Raw genomic sequence first — 19626 nt, forward strand, 5'->3', positions numbered from 1 at the left:
AAATGTCTTATTCTGATTATATGTGGATTTCTACCTTGTTTTAATTTTGTGCTTTAAAATTTCAGATTAGAGTGCAGTGTGTGAAATGTTTTTATCTTGAGTTATGAACTAATTTGAAGTTGCTATTAAAAACAGAGCCACATTTCTGCTTTCTCTGGCAATATAAGAAATAAACAATGGGAAAATTACCAATAAAAATGAAGGGAAACATTAACAAGAGAATATAAAATAAGGACAAATCAGAAAACACATCTTCAAGGCTTCTCTGAAATCATAATATAATCTGACAACATTATCGCTTTTTATATCAGTACCTTAAGTCACTTATATTTTCCAAAGCTGTTTAAATAAAGGGTAAAATGCTCCTCTATTTCTGATACTGAAAAAATGCTTCTTTTCTCTTTTTTTTCTTTTGCAGATAACAAGGAGATTTTCCTTTCCAAAGCAATTCACAAGTCCTTCATCGAGGTTAATGAAGAAGGCTCAGAAGCTGCTGTGACCTCAGGTGCCAAATTATAATTTTCTACAATCTTCTCACATTTTTTTTGATTTGTATTTTTAAAACAATCTTGGATGGGGAGTAGGGGTCATTTTTAGAACCAAGCTTAAAAAAAAAAAAAAAAAAACTGACTCTGCTCTAACTTAGAAATCAAGCTAATGCTGAACCAGCTAGAATTTTCTAAATAGAATATGAAGCATGCACTTAACTGCAGTGCCCTGATACAGAGTAACTCCCACATCTAATGAGAGGCAGGAGGACATTGGTGGCTCTGTAGAATAGATTTCTCTACTGTGCTGCCTGTTTAAATATTTTAAATATTTTCTTGTCGCCCATTTAAACATTCTTCTTCTTACCTAATTACTTGTGGAAACTAGTTCTTTTTTTTAAGATTTTATTTATTTAAGATAGAGAGAGAGAGAACACAAGGGGGGAGAGAGGCAAACAGAAAGGAAGAAGCAGACTCCCTCCCTGAGCAGGGAGCCCAACGGGGCTCGATCCCAGGACCCTGAGATCATGATCTGAGCCGAAAGCAAACACTTCACTGACTGAGCCACCCAGGCACCCCTGGAAACTAATTCTTAATTTGGTCAAAAGTTTTGATTTTTTAAAAGCATGTACATAAACAAGATGTAATAAATAATTTTAACTGAATAATGCTGATAAAATAATTTTAAATAAATAATTCTAAAATTTTGACTAAATCATGTGTTCAAAGCAAAATGTTAAATGTCCTTGATTATTTTGAATGTTTTGATTTACCCAGTTAAATGAGAATGATTTTTTCCAATGATTTTTTTCCCTTTTTTTTTTTTTTTTGGATTTGTTTCAATCTCATGTTCAACTGCTATGTTCAAATTTTAGTCGGATTTTTCCTTCCTCTGGTAAAATGTAAACTATCATTTTTTTAACTTCTGCATAAATTTGTCCACTAAAAGGATATCACCAGTTAAAATAGTGTTTTCAGGAGGAAATAGAAACACAGTGGTCTTGGGGCATCATGAAAGCTTAAAATCTTACGTAATTTAATCTTGACCTTTTCCTGACAATGAATCACCCTGCAGCAAGTATAAAATGATTATCCCATAATAAGGATCTCAGGGAAATGCAGTTTTCCAGCTGTAGGAAACATCATGCTTCTCTTACTGCTGAATTTGCCCTTTCATCACAGCCATTCTGGTCACTTACTCGAAGTCTGGTGACCTGCTATGTAAAAATCCCCATTTTACGCAAAAGGAAATAATGATTTGGGAATATAAGGAAACTTGGTTTTTTGTTTGGGGTGTTTGTTAATTCTCTCCCTTTCCTTAGCTCAAAGGTCATTTTAGTAAAAACATATGTATTTATCTGAAACTGAGAATAAAAATTTTGGAGGAGGCGGAATAAATTTTTCTAGTATTTTTGGTGGAATGGAGGTAGGATACCGTGTGTGTGTGTGTGTGTGTGTGTGTGTGTGTGTTTAAAGATCAAGTAGAAGTGTTACCACCTTTATAATTTTTTCTCTTAAAGTCTTTAAAATTTTGTTTCCTGTAAATTGTTCCCTTTGCATTAAATGTAGATGGTTTTGGAGATATTACTCATTAGTCTCTGCACATCCACAGACATGTAATTACTTTCTCCCTGCACTATAGGAATGATTGCAATTAGTAGGATGGCTGTGCTGTACCCTCAAGTTATTGTCGACCATCCATTTTTCTTTCTTATCAGGAACAGGAGAACAGGTAAGTCTGTTATGAGAACAGAACTTTATTTATAGGCCAAAAAGAGATAACTTTTTAAAATTGAGAGCATTTTTTCCACATTACTTATCAATTTCTAATGTTTAAATGATTTTTTAAAAAGAGAATTATTTATATTTTTATTTTTAGAATACTGCTAAATGTAAGCAAGAAGGAAAGTAAATATCCCATTTTTTTTGTTCACACCCTGTTTTGTTCACTTCCATCAATGCAGGTACAGTCCTATTCATGGGACGAGTCATGCATCCTGAAACAATGAACACAAGTGGACATGATTTTGAGGAACTTTAAATCATTTCATATGCAAAATAGTAACCTAACACATTATGTTTGCAACTGGTATATTTAAGATTTGTGTTTTACAGTATATCTTATGATAATATTTAAAAATAGTTCCAGATAAAACAATGTATGTGAATCATAAGCCAACTTGTCAAGGAATGTTCTCAGTATTATTGAGGTGATAGTCCCGTGGTGTCATGGTGTCTGCTGTGCCGGTATTTAAAATAAAAGTGCATATTGTTAACGTGAACAACTCTGTTTTCATTTTACAAATTGTAGTATAAGGATAATTCTAGGTAAAATTTGGAAATGGTGATGTTTTGGACATCTGAAGTCTTTCATAATCAGGCAGCAGCAAAGCAGTGAAGTCAATTTAGCACCATTACGCTTACCGTGATAAAGCAGTAACAGGTCAGATGAAAAGCACTCCCCCAGATTTCTAATTGTTATTTCTCCGAAGATGGTATATAGTGTAGCATGCAAGAATGTAAACTGATCATCTTCTGTGGGCTCTGTGATAAAACTTGACAAAAAAAATAGGACTGTGCAAACCCCTAGATTATGGCTATAACCTATTTACTGTCTTTCAAAACTCCCTGGGCTTCAGCGGCCTGATATAGATTAGAAACCTGCTATATCACCATGTTTGGGTGCTGCTAGTAAAATCCAAATTACAACAAAGTTCCCCAAAGTCCCCAAATAAGCCATATGAGCAAATTAATAATAAAAATATGCCCTTCAATAGGTCACCAGAAAATTAATGAGAAAAACCATACTAGTGCAGATACTGGAAAGTGGCAGGTCAGGGGCTGAATGCTGCCCTCAGAGAGGTTCTTGTTTGTCCTTGTGGAAGCTTTTTGTGTTTTGAACTTGAATGTCTGCAATTAGGGTATCACAGTCCTGGTTTCTCCCCTTGGTCCCCTGATGGCTCTTGGATGCATTTGTGTTGGGGATCCCTAGAGAGTATAGTAAATACTTTGCAGAATTTATTCGTCTTTTTTCCTAATACAAGAAGTAGTCAATTCCAGTGGGGTCCCACTTCTTAAGGTCTCCAGTAAATGACTTATCCTTTGGCTGAGATAATGATATTCCTTGGGCCTAGGAGATGGGTGGGGGAAGTTGCTGAGGGAGAATGATTTCATCAGGTTCCGTGAACAGAACCAGGCCCATTTGACACCACATTTTTGATTCTATGATTAATGGTTGCAGAAAAAGTTTGAAACATTTTCAGAACTTAACAGAGACAATTTTCATGTGACTCTCTTGTGTGTTAGGTATTTTGCTATGATTTGGAGCTGTCAACAAGAACTGATACTATCACTAACTTTAATTCTGTTCAGGGGAGTAATTGTTTGGGGAAACCAGGCTTGACCCCAGACCTACTGAATCCTAAACTCTAGGGAAAAACTTGAAAATCTATGTTTTTAACAAGTTCCCTTGGTGATTTTGTTACACACTAAATCTTAAATATCACAAAAATAAAGGATACAAAAAAATAAAAAAAATAAAGGATACACATGGAATGCTTACTTACATAGTAGTTGTTTAGATGTGGCTAATTTATAGAAAATTAGACCAATCAATAAAGTATTGTAAAGTATCAGAGCTTCCTAAACTTTATGTGTAAGAGAGTAACCTGGGGGATCTTATTAAAAATGCAGATCCTCATTTAGTAGGTCTGGGGTGGGACCTGAAATTCTGTATTTCTCACAAGCTCCCAGGTGATGTGATTGCTATTGGCACATGGACTCAGGTTGGTATCAAAACTCCACATAACATAAGGTTTGCATGTTTGATACTTTTATATGTAGAAATAGAAAAGCTGTATAATATTCATGCAACTTGGAGAGATTTGAGGGTGGGGTAGTAGTCTACATGAAAAATGCAATGCACTTACACAAAAAGAGAAAAAAATGGTTTTATTCTAAAGCTTCTTTTTTCATGTACGTACTATGGAAAAATGCAGACTTCCTCTGCATATTAGAACACTTGAGATATATTCTTTAAAAATATAGAGACATTTATAGGCAATGGGCACAAAAAATTTTATGAATACCCAAGGACACAATACTTAACATTGAATCTTTTACAGCTTATGTTTTCAGAAGACTTATAGTTTATTCATAAAGCTGAGGTTATTGTAGAACAGTGCTCTTGTTTTCATTTATAATGTACACATATTGGGCTAACTGTTGTTGATTCAGTATTGATATTCAGAGTTTGTGATATTCTTCATTACCATATCACTACTTGTTAAGCATTACATACATTGCTATATCTGTATGTCCATCAGCCAACTAAATGAGTTACCTATAAGGAAGAGTAAACATCATTAGATGAGCATATGAATTTTAAAATGCCCCAAATGCGATTTTTATTAGCAGATATAAGATTAAACTCTATCATCCAGAATGTTTACCTTAACATATTTCAATACAATTTAGATCTCCCTTAAATTAGAATGGATTCTGCCTTGTTATTAGCATGTCTGTGGAATGCATAAAAATAGAATACTTGATAGTACCAGGTTTTTCCTATTGTTTGACTTTGTTTATATATTTTTTAATATCTTCTGTTCTATTAAAAAGGTAACATCTCATAGTTCAGTTCCACTTCCTTTAAAAAGTGTAGTTGATCACACACATGCACACACACATTGTACACAGCTTATGGAAATCTCTTTCTCTCTGAATATATATTTTGGGAAGAAATCAAGAACAATTATAAATCTTTTGCTTTTATTTTAAATCTTTCCACCTTTATTGAGGTATAATTGACAAAATTGTGTATCTTTCAAGTGTACAGTGAGATTTCATGTACATATACAGTGTGAAATAATTACCACAAATTGATAAACACATCACATTTACTCTCTTAGCAAATTTCAAGCAAACAATATAGTATTCTTAACTACCATCACCATGCTGTACCTTAGAATCCCAGAACTTTTTCATCTTGTAATTTGTTCATCTTTGGCCAATGTCTTTCCATTTCCCCCACCCCTCAGCCCCTGGCAATATCCAGTCTATGAGTTCTACTATTTTTTTCTTTTTAAGATTCCACATTATGAATGAGATCATACAATCTTTGTCTTTCTTTATTTGGCTTATTTCACTCAGCCATAGCGTCCTGCAGATTCATCCATGTTGTTGCAAATGGCAGGATTTCCTTCCTTTTTATGGCTGAATAATATTTTGTTTATTTGTATATATATATGTATATGTACATATATTACAAAGGAATATATATGTTACATTTTCTTTATTCATACATCAATGGGCACTTAGGTTGTTTCCATATCGTGGCTATTATGAATAATGCTGCAATAAACATGGGAAGACAGGTATTTCTTCAAGATACTGATTCTCTTTCCTTTGGAGATATTTTAGATATTAACCCTTTATCATATATGTGATTTGCATGTATTTTCTCCCATTCTGTAGGTTGCCTTTTCATTTTGTTGATGATTTCCTTTGCTATGCTAAAGCTTTTTAATTTGATGGAGTCCCACATGTCATTTTTGCTTTTGCTGCCTGTGTTTTTGGTGTCACAACCAAAAAATTATTGCCAATATCAAGGAGCTCTTTCACTATGCTTTCTTCTAAGAGTGCAAACATGGAGAATATGATACTTAGCCCAGCCCGCTTTGTTTCAAGTCTGCCAACAAAGTTATTCTTGAAGGAATGTTGAAGCCTCGACATGCACATAAAAATAGCTTATGGAAAAAAAAATCTGTCTCCTGAAGACAAAGAGAGAGTTTTCCACAGAAGAATCAGTTTGTTTTTTATTAATTACTTTGGTTCAAAGTATAGAAGATAGTTTAACATTAATAAGCTAAGTGCTAACAGTGCATCCTGTTCATACTGGTTTCTGATTTTGGTGAGACAAAGATTCAGATATTTGTGAAAAGGATGTTTAATTAATGAAAATAAAACCAGTGCAAATAAAACATGTACTTTCCTTTGTCCAAATACACCCTTTATTATACATTAAGTATAGATGAACCTTTCCTCTATTTGAAAATTGCAGAGTTTTTTGTTTAACTGGGGAGAAATAAAGTGGGTATGTGTGACATATGCCATGTTCCAGAAAATGTTTCTTGAGCAGTCATCACAGCTTCCAGCTGATGTAGCAGTTTTTTTTCTTCCTCAAATAGGAGACAATGTTTCATCTCTCTCCTTTTCTGAAAGTTTTGTGATAATTCATGGATACATAAATCTGACATTTGTTCACACAATTGCTCTTTGCTCTGTTATTCAAAGAAAATTGCTGATGGAGAGATTATCTTTTTCTTTATGATTGAGCGACCCCCCCTCTTCGGGTGTTTTCTGCTTAAATATTTGTAACCAGATAGCTACGGAAGAAACACAGACTGTGATATGGGAGAGAACCAAGTTTAAACACCAGATCTGCCACTTACTAGATATCTGTCCTTGGAACAAGTTGTATAAGCTATACTTTCAAATAATAACATCTACTTCATAGAATTGTACTAAGGATTAAATGCTATAATATGCATGAGGAATATAGTATTTGACACATATTAGTCACTCAAGGAATGCTATTAGCATTAACAGTCTCGTATTGCAGATCTCGTAAGGCACATAACTTCTCACATTTTAACACTTAAGAAAATGGAGCAATTGATAGTGTCTCACAATGGCCGGTAAAGGTGGCAGCCATGACATAGATGGCATTGCTTATGCATGTAGTAATCTTGTTGCATGACGATCATCTAACAGTAATCCCTTGGCTTTTCAGTTAGCAAACTATTTGAGAACAAATCATAATGACTATTTGACAGAGCATCGTAAATCCTGGTTATTGTCTAAAAACCTTTCATTGATTTTTTTCTGTAAGATAAAGTGCCAGTTTCAAAATTGGTAGAATAGTTGTCGAAAGCTTAGAAGAAAGTCTAGAGACAGAAATTGCAGTCTGGGCACGATTGTGTCACCAATGCTTTTAGGGGCATAGAGGACAACAGTGTGGGCAAACACGGACATCAAGGACTGCACGGAAAGTGACTTGGATCCTTGGATCTGTACTCTGTGTTTTAGAAACATTGTATTTTGCTTTACTTTGCATTGATTTTGCATATTTTCATTTAAAAATGTACATAACTATGACACATAATAAAATTTATTTAAATAAGTCTAAAAGATACTTAATGTTTTGAATGAGTTTAAAATAAACGTTTATTCTCCTCAATGTGCCACAGTTTGAATGATTTTTTTTTTCTTTCTTAGTAGTACATAAAACAAAGGAGTGTCTTACAAGACAAACAAGACAGTTTGTCTTCTAAAAAAACTACATTTCTTAATGTAGCTTAATAACATTCTCACTTTACATACTGTACATGCTCATTAGAGGCAGTCCACGAGGAGGCTGATAACGATCAGATTTAAATTGCAGAGGTTTCATTTTGCCCTGCAAAAATTTTTTCTCTTTCAATACAAGTCTTTTCTCCAATGAGATTGTTTTAATTAGCTGGTCTAACAATTTGCAAAAGCTATGATCACACCACACTTCCTTGGAAGCAGACTTTTAATTTTTAATTTCATTGTCTTTACATGGATTACACTGAAGCCAATTTCTGGGTGTTTCCTATCTCCTAATGATGCCAATAAAAGAAAGTTTAAAATAAATACTAGATGTTGATCTTTGAAATAAAATATCATTCCAATTGAAATTATTCAAAAATATTTACTTGAAGCAAATGAAGTGAAATGTATTTTGTTCATTTGGCTTCTACTTCAAGTAGTGGTTTCTGAATTTTTTCACCAGTATAAATGACATTCATGGCGCCAAAATTCTTTGGCAAGAACTAAAGTGTTACTTACTTACCTGAGCAAGTTTAAAAAGGGAAAATGATATGCCACAAGATGTCACTGTAATCCTAATAAATGGATAAGGGTAATAATCGTTTTTATTTCAATGTTTAAATAAGTTAGGTGAAAAACCCTCACAATTGACACAACACAGTTGCTTACATTACAGTCTATCTTTGCAGATCTACACATAACTGTAAAAAGTGCACCCTGGGGTGAACCCTTGACATTAAATGGCAAGTCTCATAGAACAGAATAAGAAACTTCCTCTCTTTTGAAAAAGAAAATCATCTTCATTTCATGACACAATTTCGTCTAGCCAATTTCTGATCCAGATTTGAAGTGGAATGATACTTTGGACTTTTTGGAAATAAAAACTCCAGGTTAAAGATCCAGCAGAAGCTCATTAGACCCATTCTGTGATGTCTTTAATGTCTATGAAAGTTTCCATTGCCAGCCAGAATGGAGATAAAATTGTGAGAAAAACACAGCTTGGGCCATTAAAAAAAAAAAAAAAAAAGGAAAAGAAAAATCCTGCTTGGTAATGGGTAATGTTCTTGAGACACAAATAGTAAATGAACTACCCATTCTTGTTAATTTCCTCATTGAAAGTCTTCTTCTGATTCCTGTCCTATAGTCAAAGCACACAGATGAAAGGGGCATCTATTAACCTACTTCAACTATAGTGACAAAATCATGGGGAAAAGTGCTTTTTAGTTGGTTCTTTCAAGATTGCTTTTACCATTACTGGTAGAGAATAACATATCATTTACGAAAGGAAGCTCTTCCATGTCTCTGAATATGTAAAATAATGTCATATTCAGAGTTCTTAGGTGATAGTTACAATTGCCTGGCATACATGGATTTGGAGGCAATTTTTTTTTAAGTTGTCCCTTAATTTTTTAAAAAAAGAATGTCTCCGTGAAAACGTTTCAAAAAGGATATCGTTATAACTAGGTATGTAAAAGCCTTTGCTATCTGTAACTTTGGTGATCAGTTTTCCTGTTACTAAAGTTTTTCCATACGTATTCACTTAAGAATTGTTAATTTAACATACACTAAAGATACAAAGATGAATTAGACATAAAGCCAACAGACTCTCAAAGACATAGAGCCAACAGAGTCTTAAAGCCTTGAAACCTAGCTGAAGAAAGTAACTGCATTAACAGATGACATGGATAGAAGCTCGTATTGGGTGCAGCTGGAGCATACATGACGTGATGAGTTCTTCAGAACATGGGCTAAAGAGGTCTAGTTCTATATAAATCCCAAAGAGGAGGCAACAAAGATCTTCAGGTGGTTATTTTTTCACTTGATATGCTGATTCATTTTCTCTGTGCTGAAAGAAAACCTGAGAAAATACATGGCTTCAGTTTTCTTTTCAGCTTGATAAATTTACTTAACTAATCAAACCAATCATTTTCTAATTTGCATGCCATTGCTAACATGAAAGAAATGTAAGAAATTATTCACTTGAAGATAGAAAACATTTCTAAAGAGGTGTTTTCTGAAGTAATGCTGCTGTGGCTGCATATTCATATTGAATTCTATATTTGTTTGCTTTTGCACATACCTTACTGTAAAAAAAGGTGCTTACCCAGTGCTTATTCACTTGTCTGTGAGAAAGGAAAAGATTTAATGAATCACTTTGATGGCTAATAAAGATACAGTAAAGCCTATGAACTTATCTGGTCAGCTAGAAGTTCTCTCCCCATTAGTAAAGCATTTTTAGGTTCTCCCCCCCATGTAGTCTCTAGAGTTAGCAAAATGACTTCTCACCTGCGATAGGGCACAGTTAGAACTATCTGTGGGGAACCTCAGTACAGGTATCAATGGCCCTGATGTTCACTCCCAGGTAAGGGAGATTATTCTAGTGCTGGCACAGAAAGAATTTTTATGGCCAGAACTTGGACATCTAAGCTTTTACTGGGCACTGACCTGGCTGGGAATGGACAGAAACAAGTTTACATCCTAATGCTCTTCCAGCCTTGAGTAGATCTCCATCTATGAATGTCACTAGGACCACCACCTCTTGGACAACTTCTACAAGGGACGTATGGAATACTGTGCCCAACCACCCCCATCTGGTGTTGTTCATATCCTTTGCACAGCTTCTTTGTTATTTGGAGCACAAACTCACACACTGGCAACCCAAACGAGTCCAAGTCTTTCTTATCCACCCTGAAACCCCAGAACCTAGATAGACATTTTTCCAAAGAAGACATACAAATGGCCAACAGGTCAAAAAAATTACTCAACATCACTAATCATCAGGGAAATACAAATCAAATCCACAGTGAAATATCATCTTATACCTATCAGAAGGGCTTTCAGAAAAAATACAAGAAATAGCAAGTATTAGCAAGGCTGTAGAGGAAAGGGAACACATGTACACTGTTGGTGGGAATTTAAATTGGTGCAGCCATTATGGAAAACAGTATGGAGATTCCTCAAAAAATTAAAAATAGATTACCACATGATCCAGCAATCCCACTTCTGAATATATATCCAAAAGAAATAAAATCACTATCTCAATGAGCCATCTGCACCTGCATGTCCACTGCAGCATTATTTACAATGGCCAAGACATGGAAACAAACTAAGGGTCCACAATGGATGAATGGATAAGGAAGATGCGGTATATATACACAATGGAATGTTATTTAGCCACAAAAAAGGAAAGTTTGCCATTTGCAATAACATGGATGGACCTTGAAGGCATCATGCTAAGTGAGATAAGTCAGAGAAAGACTAATACTGTATGATCTCATATGTAGAATCTAGAAAAAGTGAACTTACAAAAGCAGAGAATGGACTGGTGGTTGCCAGAGGCCAGGTGTGGAGAGTGGGGGAAATGGGGGAAGGTGGTCCAAATGTACAAACAAGCAAATAAAACAAACAACAGTTGATAGGAAGGGAAAAGACAGACCCAGCCCTGTGGCAAAAAAAAAAAAAAAAAAGCCTTTTACCACTAGTTCCTTTTTCTCCTGGGCACACAGCATATCCTAGCTTACCCTGCAGTTGTGTGCAGCCAAGTAACTAAATTCTGGCCAAAGGTATGTGAGTGGACATACGTATGTCATTATATTATCCTCTACCTCTTTCTCTCCCCTGACCTGTTGGCTAGATGTAGAATATCTGGAGAGGGGCTCAGGCCCTAAGAGCTAGAAGAACTCGAAGAGGGAAGGAGCCTGGTTTCCTGAGTTACCACTTGCAGAAAAGGTATCCAAAAGAGCCATGAGACCAAGAATACTCATTTAACCAGTGCATGAGCAAACACTGCAACTTGTATAGCGAAGTAGCTCAAGTCGAGTCTGTTTATTATGGCAGTTAGCCTACTGTGGCTTCTCTGAGCATGTATATGACCAATTTCTTCTCGTAAGTATGCTGTATGCCTTTTCACTTTTTTCCACCTTTTTCCCTTGACATTTTACTAAAATAATACACTGTAATACACTTTTCCTAGGTAACAGTGTGGTCCCCAATAGCAGACACATTTATTCTAAATTAATGCTTGATCTCTATAAGGTTGCACTCACCAAACATGGCTAAATAATGCAGGACCTTACTTTCAGGAGGGATTTTCAAATGCTGGCCCCTTAATCAGCCCCCTTGCACAGGCCCAGTGGGTCAACTACCAGGTATTGATTAGATTTTTGCCACTACTCCACTTCTGACTGTAAGAACCAAATACTTGTAGCAGCCTTTTGTTTCCTGGACCAGTCTGCCCCAGGACATTGCATTTTTTTTTTCCTGATTGTCTCTTTCTGAGCAGCTCAGAACTACACTGAAAAAGAGACCTCACTGCTGGATCACCTCCCACCCCCTCAGGCTGTGGCCGCAAGGGCTACTGACTATCTTGAACCTCATCATCTCTTAGGAGGTCTGATCCGCTAAGAAAAGCAGCCAGGCAGTGTAATGGGCTATCCTATTAATGAATGCTTACTGATTTATTAATTCTTAACAAATCACTTCCTACTCACTATCAGGCTCTACAGGGGCACAGAGACGCAAGTGAGCTTGGCTCAGCCCCAAGCCTCAAGAGAGCTTACACTGTTGTAGAAAGAGCCGGGAGAGAGGACATGTACACAGGCAGTTATGATTGTGTGCAGGGTGTGTGATATTTGTCAGAATTAATTGAGCTGTGCAAATGTGAGACTTGTGCATTTTGTTGTAAGTAACATAATACATTCAAAAAAGTACTGTTTAAAAGGAGCCTATTAGACTCCTTTTAAAAAAAAAATTTTTTTTTAAATAACATTTGCGATTAGCCTCCCCCTCCCTCTGCTGCAAGGAACACTTCCTTTAGATTTGTTTTCATACTGCATTTATTTAAATATTTACCTGTTATTTCTGATGTGTAGTTTGGGCCTTTATTTTCCCTTGAAAATCAAGATGTTTACCAATCCTTCATAAACTAACCTACTTCGGGGGTATTTATGGCATTCTCCCTTCACAGGCATCACACAAATTAAAACAGTGCTAAAATACTGGGAAAATATAACAGGCTATGGAAGCTCTAAATGATAACAGAGCAGATGAGCGAAAACTTGCAAGCAATTTAGCAGTTTTGTGTGCACTTTCCCCCAGAGAGATAAACTGAGTTCAAGCTATCAATATATAAAATCAGCTCTGAGAATAAATTTCAAAATCAGAACCCCTAAAGCCCTGAAACCCAAAATGTCAAGCAAAAACAAACAAATACAAGCAATAGTCTAAAACAAAACTATGTGCCCCAAATACTATAAGAGAAGGACATAAACAGAATAATTTTTCATGAGAGTATAGGAAAATAACAGGTCATCAAATATGATCTTTGAGCCATATATTTAAAAATAGTTTTCAAAAATAAATTTTTCTATTTTTTAGGTGCTAAAATTGTGATACACTCAGTAAATACTATGAGTAACATATCAAGTAGTAATGTATTTCGTGTTATGAATGTGTATGTTTCCAAGGCAGACCTTAAATTTTTGAAAGTGGGGAGAAATATAATCAGCCATTCCTTCAGTGGTGACCTTGCAGTTTCAACTCTAACCAAGACCACTTTTTATTTCACTATGTTAAATTAAAGAAAACATTGCTACAATTTGACATAAGTCATAGATGGGCACTGCAAACACAATGGAAAATTAACCTGTGTACATCTCAGGAACAGAATGGTTCCTTTTGTGTATTTGCACTTAAAGACTTTCCAGGATGCATAGTTTACTCTAAGGCAATGGAGGTACCAATGTTTTCTGCTAGGAGCGACCCTTAGGCACCCAACCATGATTTATTTGCTCTTAACCTTTCATTTTACAGTCGAGGAAGCAGAAACCCAAAGAAATTGTAGCTCTTGCCCAACATAACCATCATTATCAACTTCGTCATCATCCTGAATTTACCGTGCCCTCTCTATGTACTGGCCACTGAGCTGTACACACGTTGTACCATGTCATCCTCTTAACAATCCTAGATGTTAGGGGTGCCTAGGTGGCTCAGTCGGTTAAGCATCTGCCTTCGGCTCAGATCATAATCCCAAAGTCCTGAGATCGAGCCCCCCGCTCAGCGGGGAGTCTGCTTCTCCCTCTCCCTCTGCTGCTCCCCCTGCTTGTGCTCTCTCTGTATCTGTCTCTCTCTCTGTCAAATAATAAATAAATATCTTTAAAAAAAAACAATCCTAGATGTTATTTTCACCCTATTTATGAATGAGCAAACGAATGTTCGAAGCAGTTGCATACCATGCTCAGGGGCACACAGCTAAAATATAAGTACTGGAGGCTCCTTCTTCAGAGCCCACATTCTTAACCAGTGCACCAAACCGCTTATTGGTTGTGGTGTCATGGTTAGAACCCAGGGCTCAGGACTATCAAGCAATCAGTACAGTTACGACACAATGTGTCCCATTTTAGGCACTCAGAGATATTATGGAGCAAATGAATAAATGAAAATTAAATGCACAAAACATAATGCTATGTCTTCACAAATTTGCCTGTAGCAAATTTTCTTCAATATATTTGAAAGAGTGGCTCCATCCATACAGTTAGTTAGACATGCTTTTTTCCTTTCAAAATTACCTCTCCATTTTAATCACTATTTTAACGGAAGATAAAAGATACTTCAGAGAGGGTAAGTGTGCATTAACTGCCAAGAATTGTGACCTGAGATATGGCTAAGATATATGAGTGTATACTGAAGAAAATAAGAATGTAAACAACAAAGAAATAATTAATGATAAAATTGAAACTATTCGTTTTGTAAGGAATTAACATACCATCAACTTTTTGAAATTTCCAATAAAAGGATGGCCTATATAGTATATAGTGGTATGTATATATACATACCTATATTCCCTAAGGGAGGGTTGATGTTTATGTCAATATACTGTCATCGGATACTTCTTTACTAGAGCTTTAATGTCATCTAGCAGGTATTGAATAAAAAGGCCAGCAAGGCAGACACGAATCCATTTTAATCTATCATAATCTTATGTTTCAGATTTCTAGGAAAATACAAATTTAAAATATATATTCTGCCCACACCCCTTATTACAAAACACACTGCTTATTTCCACATTTTGACACCAACATGCCCTGTTCTGGAATTTTTTTTCAAGCCAAAAATCAATATATTCAATATCAATTCATTCAATAAATATTTCCTGGCTGTCCGTTATGTACCAGGCCCCTAGGATAGAGGAGTGAGCATTAGTCCTATTTTTGCATTCAGAAAAATAAGTAGCTCTATGTCAACTTGGTGGGGAATTGTACATTAAAATTCAGTTGACCTTTAAAAAAGGCTTAAACTATCTCTTTTTTGCCAGATGTGTGATTGCCTAGGAAACTTCTATAACAGAGTCTAAAATGGGTTTTTGTTTTTTCTTTTAAATTCTGCTTAGTATTTCAGATAGTAAAGGGTTTTTTAAAATTAAAGATGAAAAAATTTTAAGTTATTATGAATTTAAATAGAGTTCATCTCTATAGGAGAATTCATCCATAGGTATTTGCATTTTCATGGAAAAATCAGGTAATTCCTATAAGATATTGCAGCCAAATGTATTTTTTGAATCCATCATACAATGTTTTTCACCACTGCTCAATAATCTTTTTTTAAAGATTTTTATTTTTTAATTTTTGACAGAGAGAGACACAGTGAGAGAGGGAACACAAGCAGGGGGAGTGGGAGAGGGAGAAGCAGGCTTCCCGCGGAGCAGGGAGCCCGATGCAGGACTCCATCCCAGGACCCTGGGATCATGATCTGAGCCCAAGGCAGATGCTTAACGACTGAGCCAATCAGGCACCCCCACTGCTGAATAATTTTAATAATTTCTGTGATTTTTTAAAAGTAATATCCACTTATTGTATAAAACATGAACTAAGTGTTCATCAAAACAGGAATAGATGAGTCAATTATCACAGATTCATACAATAGAACAATATGTATTAGCTAAAGAAAATAAGCCAGAGTTTCAGGGATTAATGTGAAAAAAAAATTAAACACACAGTATTGAGCAAAATATATGTATATAGTATGATACCATTTCTTTCTTTTTTTCTTTCTTGTCCTAGTCTTTCAGTTGTTAAACAGTAATCTTTAACAATAAATGCAGAAGGAAAGCAACAAACAAAAGCAGGGGATTTGCATAGTGGGTGGGAAATGATTGTAAGCCTTGGCAAACCGGAAAAGTTCCTGTTTTGTTCTGTGGGGCCAGAAGTCTACAATGTGGTGTGCTCATCTTTCTTCTCCCCCACAAAGGTCTCAAACAGCTTAGAGGGGAGGCTGAATTCGATGACTGGTCCTAATTTTTGCTCTTCAACCATTTTTCTTGATCTTGTTCTCTGTACATTCTAGACTGTTCAATGGATTTGTAATAAACTTCCAAGATGAAGGGACATTCTTGCTTATGTTTGCCTGAAATCTTGGTTTGTGTTCATCTTACTAAACAAATAATGTGCTCCAAAAACGCTCACAAGTGCAACTACTAAAACTCCTTTAAACATCTTTGCCAGTGGTTCCATAGTGTGGGCTATCAGGTAACCAACAGGCAGGTGAGTGGGTGGGAAGGGAGAAATGTTACACTGTTTACAATCCTGTACCTGAGGCGCTTACATCTGATACCATTTCTATAAAATTTTAAGCCATTTCTAACAATACCATATAGTACTAAATGGATGTACATAGGAAAAATATGAAAACCTGTGTGGATTGATAACAAATTTAGGATAGTGGAGATGGAGAGAAAAGACTAGAAATGAGATCAAAGGCATCCAAGGGAGGAAGATAGCAAATCTATCTGTACTACAGACCAATAATTACCCTCTAGGATGAACTTAGAGGTGATACTAGGGTCCCAGTGCTGAAAGCCTTTTGTCCAGTGTCAGAAAGTGCTTGTTCCCTATCATTTAATTTTTTCAAGTTGTTTAAGGTAGGAAAGTAACTCCCGACCTTATTTTCTTGTGGTTTGAAGTGCAAATCTTATTTAATTCTCAAAAATAACAAAAAGGTGGGCGGGGGGAGAAAGGGAAGAGAAGTGGAGAGGAGAGGAGAGGAGAGAAGAATAACCTTTGAAATTGGCAGAGTAGGGGCGCCTGGGTGGCTCAGTTGGTTAAGCAACTGCCTTTGGCTCAGGTCATGATCCTGGAGTCCCGGGATCGAGTCCCACATCGGGCTCCCTGCTCAGCAGGGAGTCTGCTTCTCCCTCTGACCCTCTTCCCTCTCGTGCTTTCTATCTCTCATTCTCTCTCTCAAATAAATAAATAAAATCTTTAAAAAAAAAAAAAGAAATTGGCAGAGTAAAATGTTATTAAGACCTGGCACGTTGACTTTCCAGTTCTGAAATGTTTATTATATTATCCTTTATACTCTTCTATATATTTGAACTATGTCACAATTTAAAAAAGTAAATTATTGAAAATAGAAATAAGAGATCACTTAAAAAAAATTCTGACAAGCCAAAAGGAGAGAAGAAATTTTCATTATTCTGGGCGCCTGGGTGGCTCAGTTGGTTAAGCGACTGCCTTCGGCTCAGGTCATGATCCTGGAGTCCCGGGACCGAGTCCCACATCGGGCTCCCTGCTCAGCAGGGAGTCTGCTTCTCCCTCTGACCCTCTTCCCTCTTGTGCTCTCTATCTCTCAGTCTCTCTCAAATAAATAAATAAAATCTTAAAAAAAAAAAAAAAGAAATTTTCATTATTCTATCACCATAATTTTACCATCCAGAAATAGCCACTTCTACGTTTTGGTGTGTATTCTATAGCCCTCTGTGTGGGAAATGGGACAATACTTTTTGTTACCATTTAAAACAATTATATTGTAAATATATTTTCAGAATATTAAATATTCATTCTTACATCTTTCCTGAATGACATTTCATTGTATTTCTATAAAATGTTTTATTTAATCAATCCTTCCTTCCAGGAAATACAGGCCATTTCAGTTTTAATAATTTTAAATAATGTTTTAGTGAATGTTCTTCTACATGTATTTTCTATACCTAGCCATGATAATTTCCTTAAAATATAGTTTATAAGTAGTTTCTGGGCCAAAACTATACACAGTTTTTTTAGATTTAAAGCATATTTTGAAATTGCTCTCCCAAAAGATACTATGTTATATCGACATATGAGAGAGCCCATGTTCTCAGAGTAGCATTTATTTTAAAAATCTTTAATAGTTACATAAAATTGAATTTTTTTATTATTAGAAATTTCCTTTTCACACCTTTGCCTATATCTTAGCCAGATATTTATCTTTTTTCTTATACTTCAATAAGATTTTTATATTAAATGTATTCACCTTTTCTTATACATTGTGAATATTTTCCCTATGTTGTGTTTGCCTTTTCTTTCAGTTCAGAGTATTTTTACTGTCTTGAAATGTATAAGTTAAATCTATCAATATTTCCCTTTATGTTTTCTGCTTATATGTATAGTCATTTATGTAATCTTTAGCATTTCTGTTTCACTTTCTATTTGGATATTCAACACATATGGATATATGAATCTTATTCTATTTTATTATAGATTATTACAAATAGTTGATCAGCTGTCTCAAAGACATTCATTGACTAGTCAGACTTAACCTGCTAGCTTGAATTTTTTTCAATACTTAATTCTCATATATCCTGTCGGTGAATTTTCTATTTTCTTGCTATAGGCAAATAAAATGTTATTTTTTCACAAAAAGATATATTTCCAGTACATTTTTTTCTGGTAATTTTCTATTTAATAAAGTTTTATTGGTGCAGGACACAAAGTTGACACATAGAACAATATCGTACAGTACAATACAGTGATTCAACAATTCCACACATGACTGTACTCATCAAGGTGAGTGTGTTCTTAAGGGTTTTGAAAGAACTTTAAGTTTTCCTACAGTTAACATTCTGTTAAAATTTTTAATGCAATTGATATAACTTGCTTTTTCTTATTTTCACTGCTCTTGGAATTCTAGTCTACTCGTGCCTAGAGAAGACAAAAAATATTGAGGCATGATCTATTGATTCCTGACATTTAGAATCATTATAATCAAAATGAAAATCCCAGGAAACTGAATTTATAATCACAACAGTTACAATATATCAGGCAAAAACTTAGACAATACTGACTCTTCATTGGCTAAAATGTTAATAACAGGAAACTGCAAAGCTAGGACATATTTTCCTTGATTTAAGCTACTGTGTGTTATCATCCAACTGATTGAAATCTCAGTTTTATACCTCTATATATTGTTCCTTCTTTGGGTCAGTGGAAAGGATGAAAATTCAAAGTATATGATCCAAACTTTTTTGTTTAAAGATTTTATTTATTTATTTGACAGAGAGAGACAGCGAGAGAGGGAACAAACACAAGCAGGGGGAGTGGGAGAGGGAGAAGCAGGCTTCCCGCCCAGCAGGGAGCCCGATGCGGGGCTCGATCCCAGGACCCCGGGATCATGACCTGAGCTGAAGGCGGACGCTTAACGACTGAGCCACCCAGGCGCCCTGATCCAAACTTTCTTATTCTTATCCTCATTCTCACCTGCGGACAATAAGTACTTGGATTTTTTGATATTCTCCCTTCTCAAATTACATGAAATTCTACAGTTATCACCATGGAAGAGGGGAGGTACGTAGGGTATTCCTTCACTGGACAAGCCTCCCTGAGCTTTAAGATCTACATCTGTTGTATTTTTTAATTAATTGAGCTATAAATGTGTACAACTTAATTGTGATATAAATGTGTACAACTTAATTGTGATAGAAATTTATGGATGACTTGGCTGAATCATCATGTTTCAAAGAAGATGGTTCAGCCCT

General features: G+C 35.4%; 1 protein-coding gene across 2 annotated transcripts in view; it reads left to right on the forward strand.

Annotated features, from left to right (window-relative positions):
- The window catches only part of SERPINI1 (serpin family I member 1), a 69216-nt gene extending 66442 nt beyond the window's left edge, over positions 1-2774 (forward strand). Inside the window, exons 7-9 of one of the 2 annotated variants that reach the window (XM_027587671.2) lie at positions 419-505; positions 2131-2220; positions 2453-2774. In XM_027587671.2, coding sequence (XP_027443472.1) covers positions 419-505; positions 2131-2220; positions 2453-2529 — 254 coding nt within the window. In that variant the 3' untranslated portion in view covers positions 2530-2774. The remainder of the gene's footprint in view (positions 1-418; positions 506-2130; positions 2221-2452) is intronic. The other variant, XM_027587670.2, reaches the window with a different exon arrangement.
- The last annotated feature ends 16852 nt before the right edge of the window (positions 2775-19626 follow it).

Source organism: Zalophus californianus, chromosome 1 (assembly GCF_009762305.2).
Source record: "Zalophus californianus isolate mZalCal1 chromosome 1, mZalCal1.pri.v2, whole genome shotgun sequence".
Classification (NCBI taxonomy): Eukaryota; Metazoa; Chordata; class Mammalia; order Carnivora; family Otariidae; genus Zalophus; species Zalophus californianus.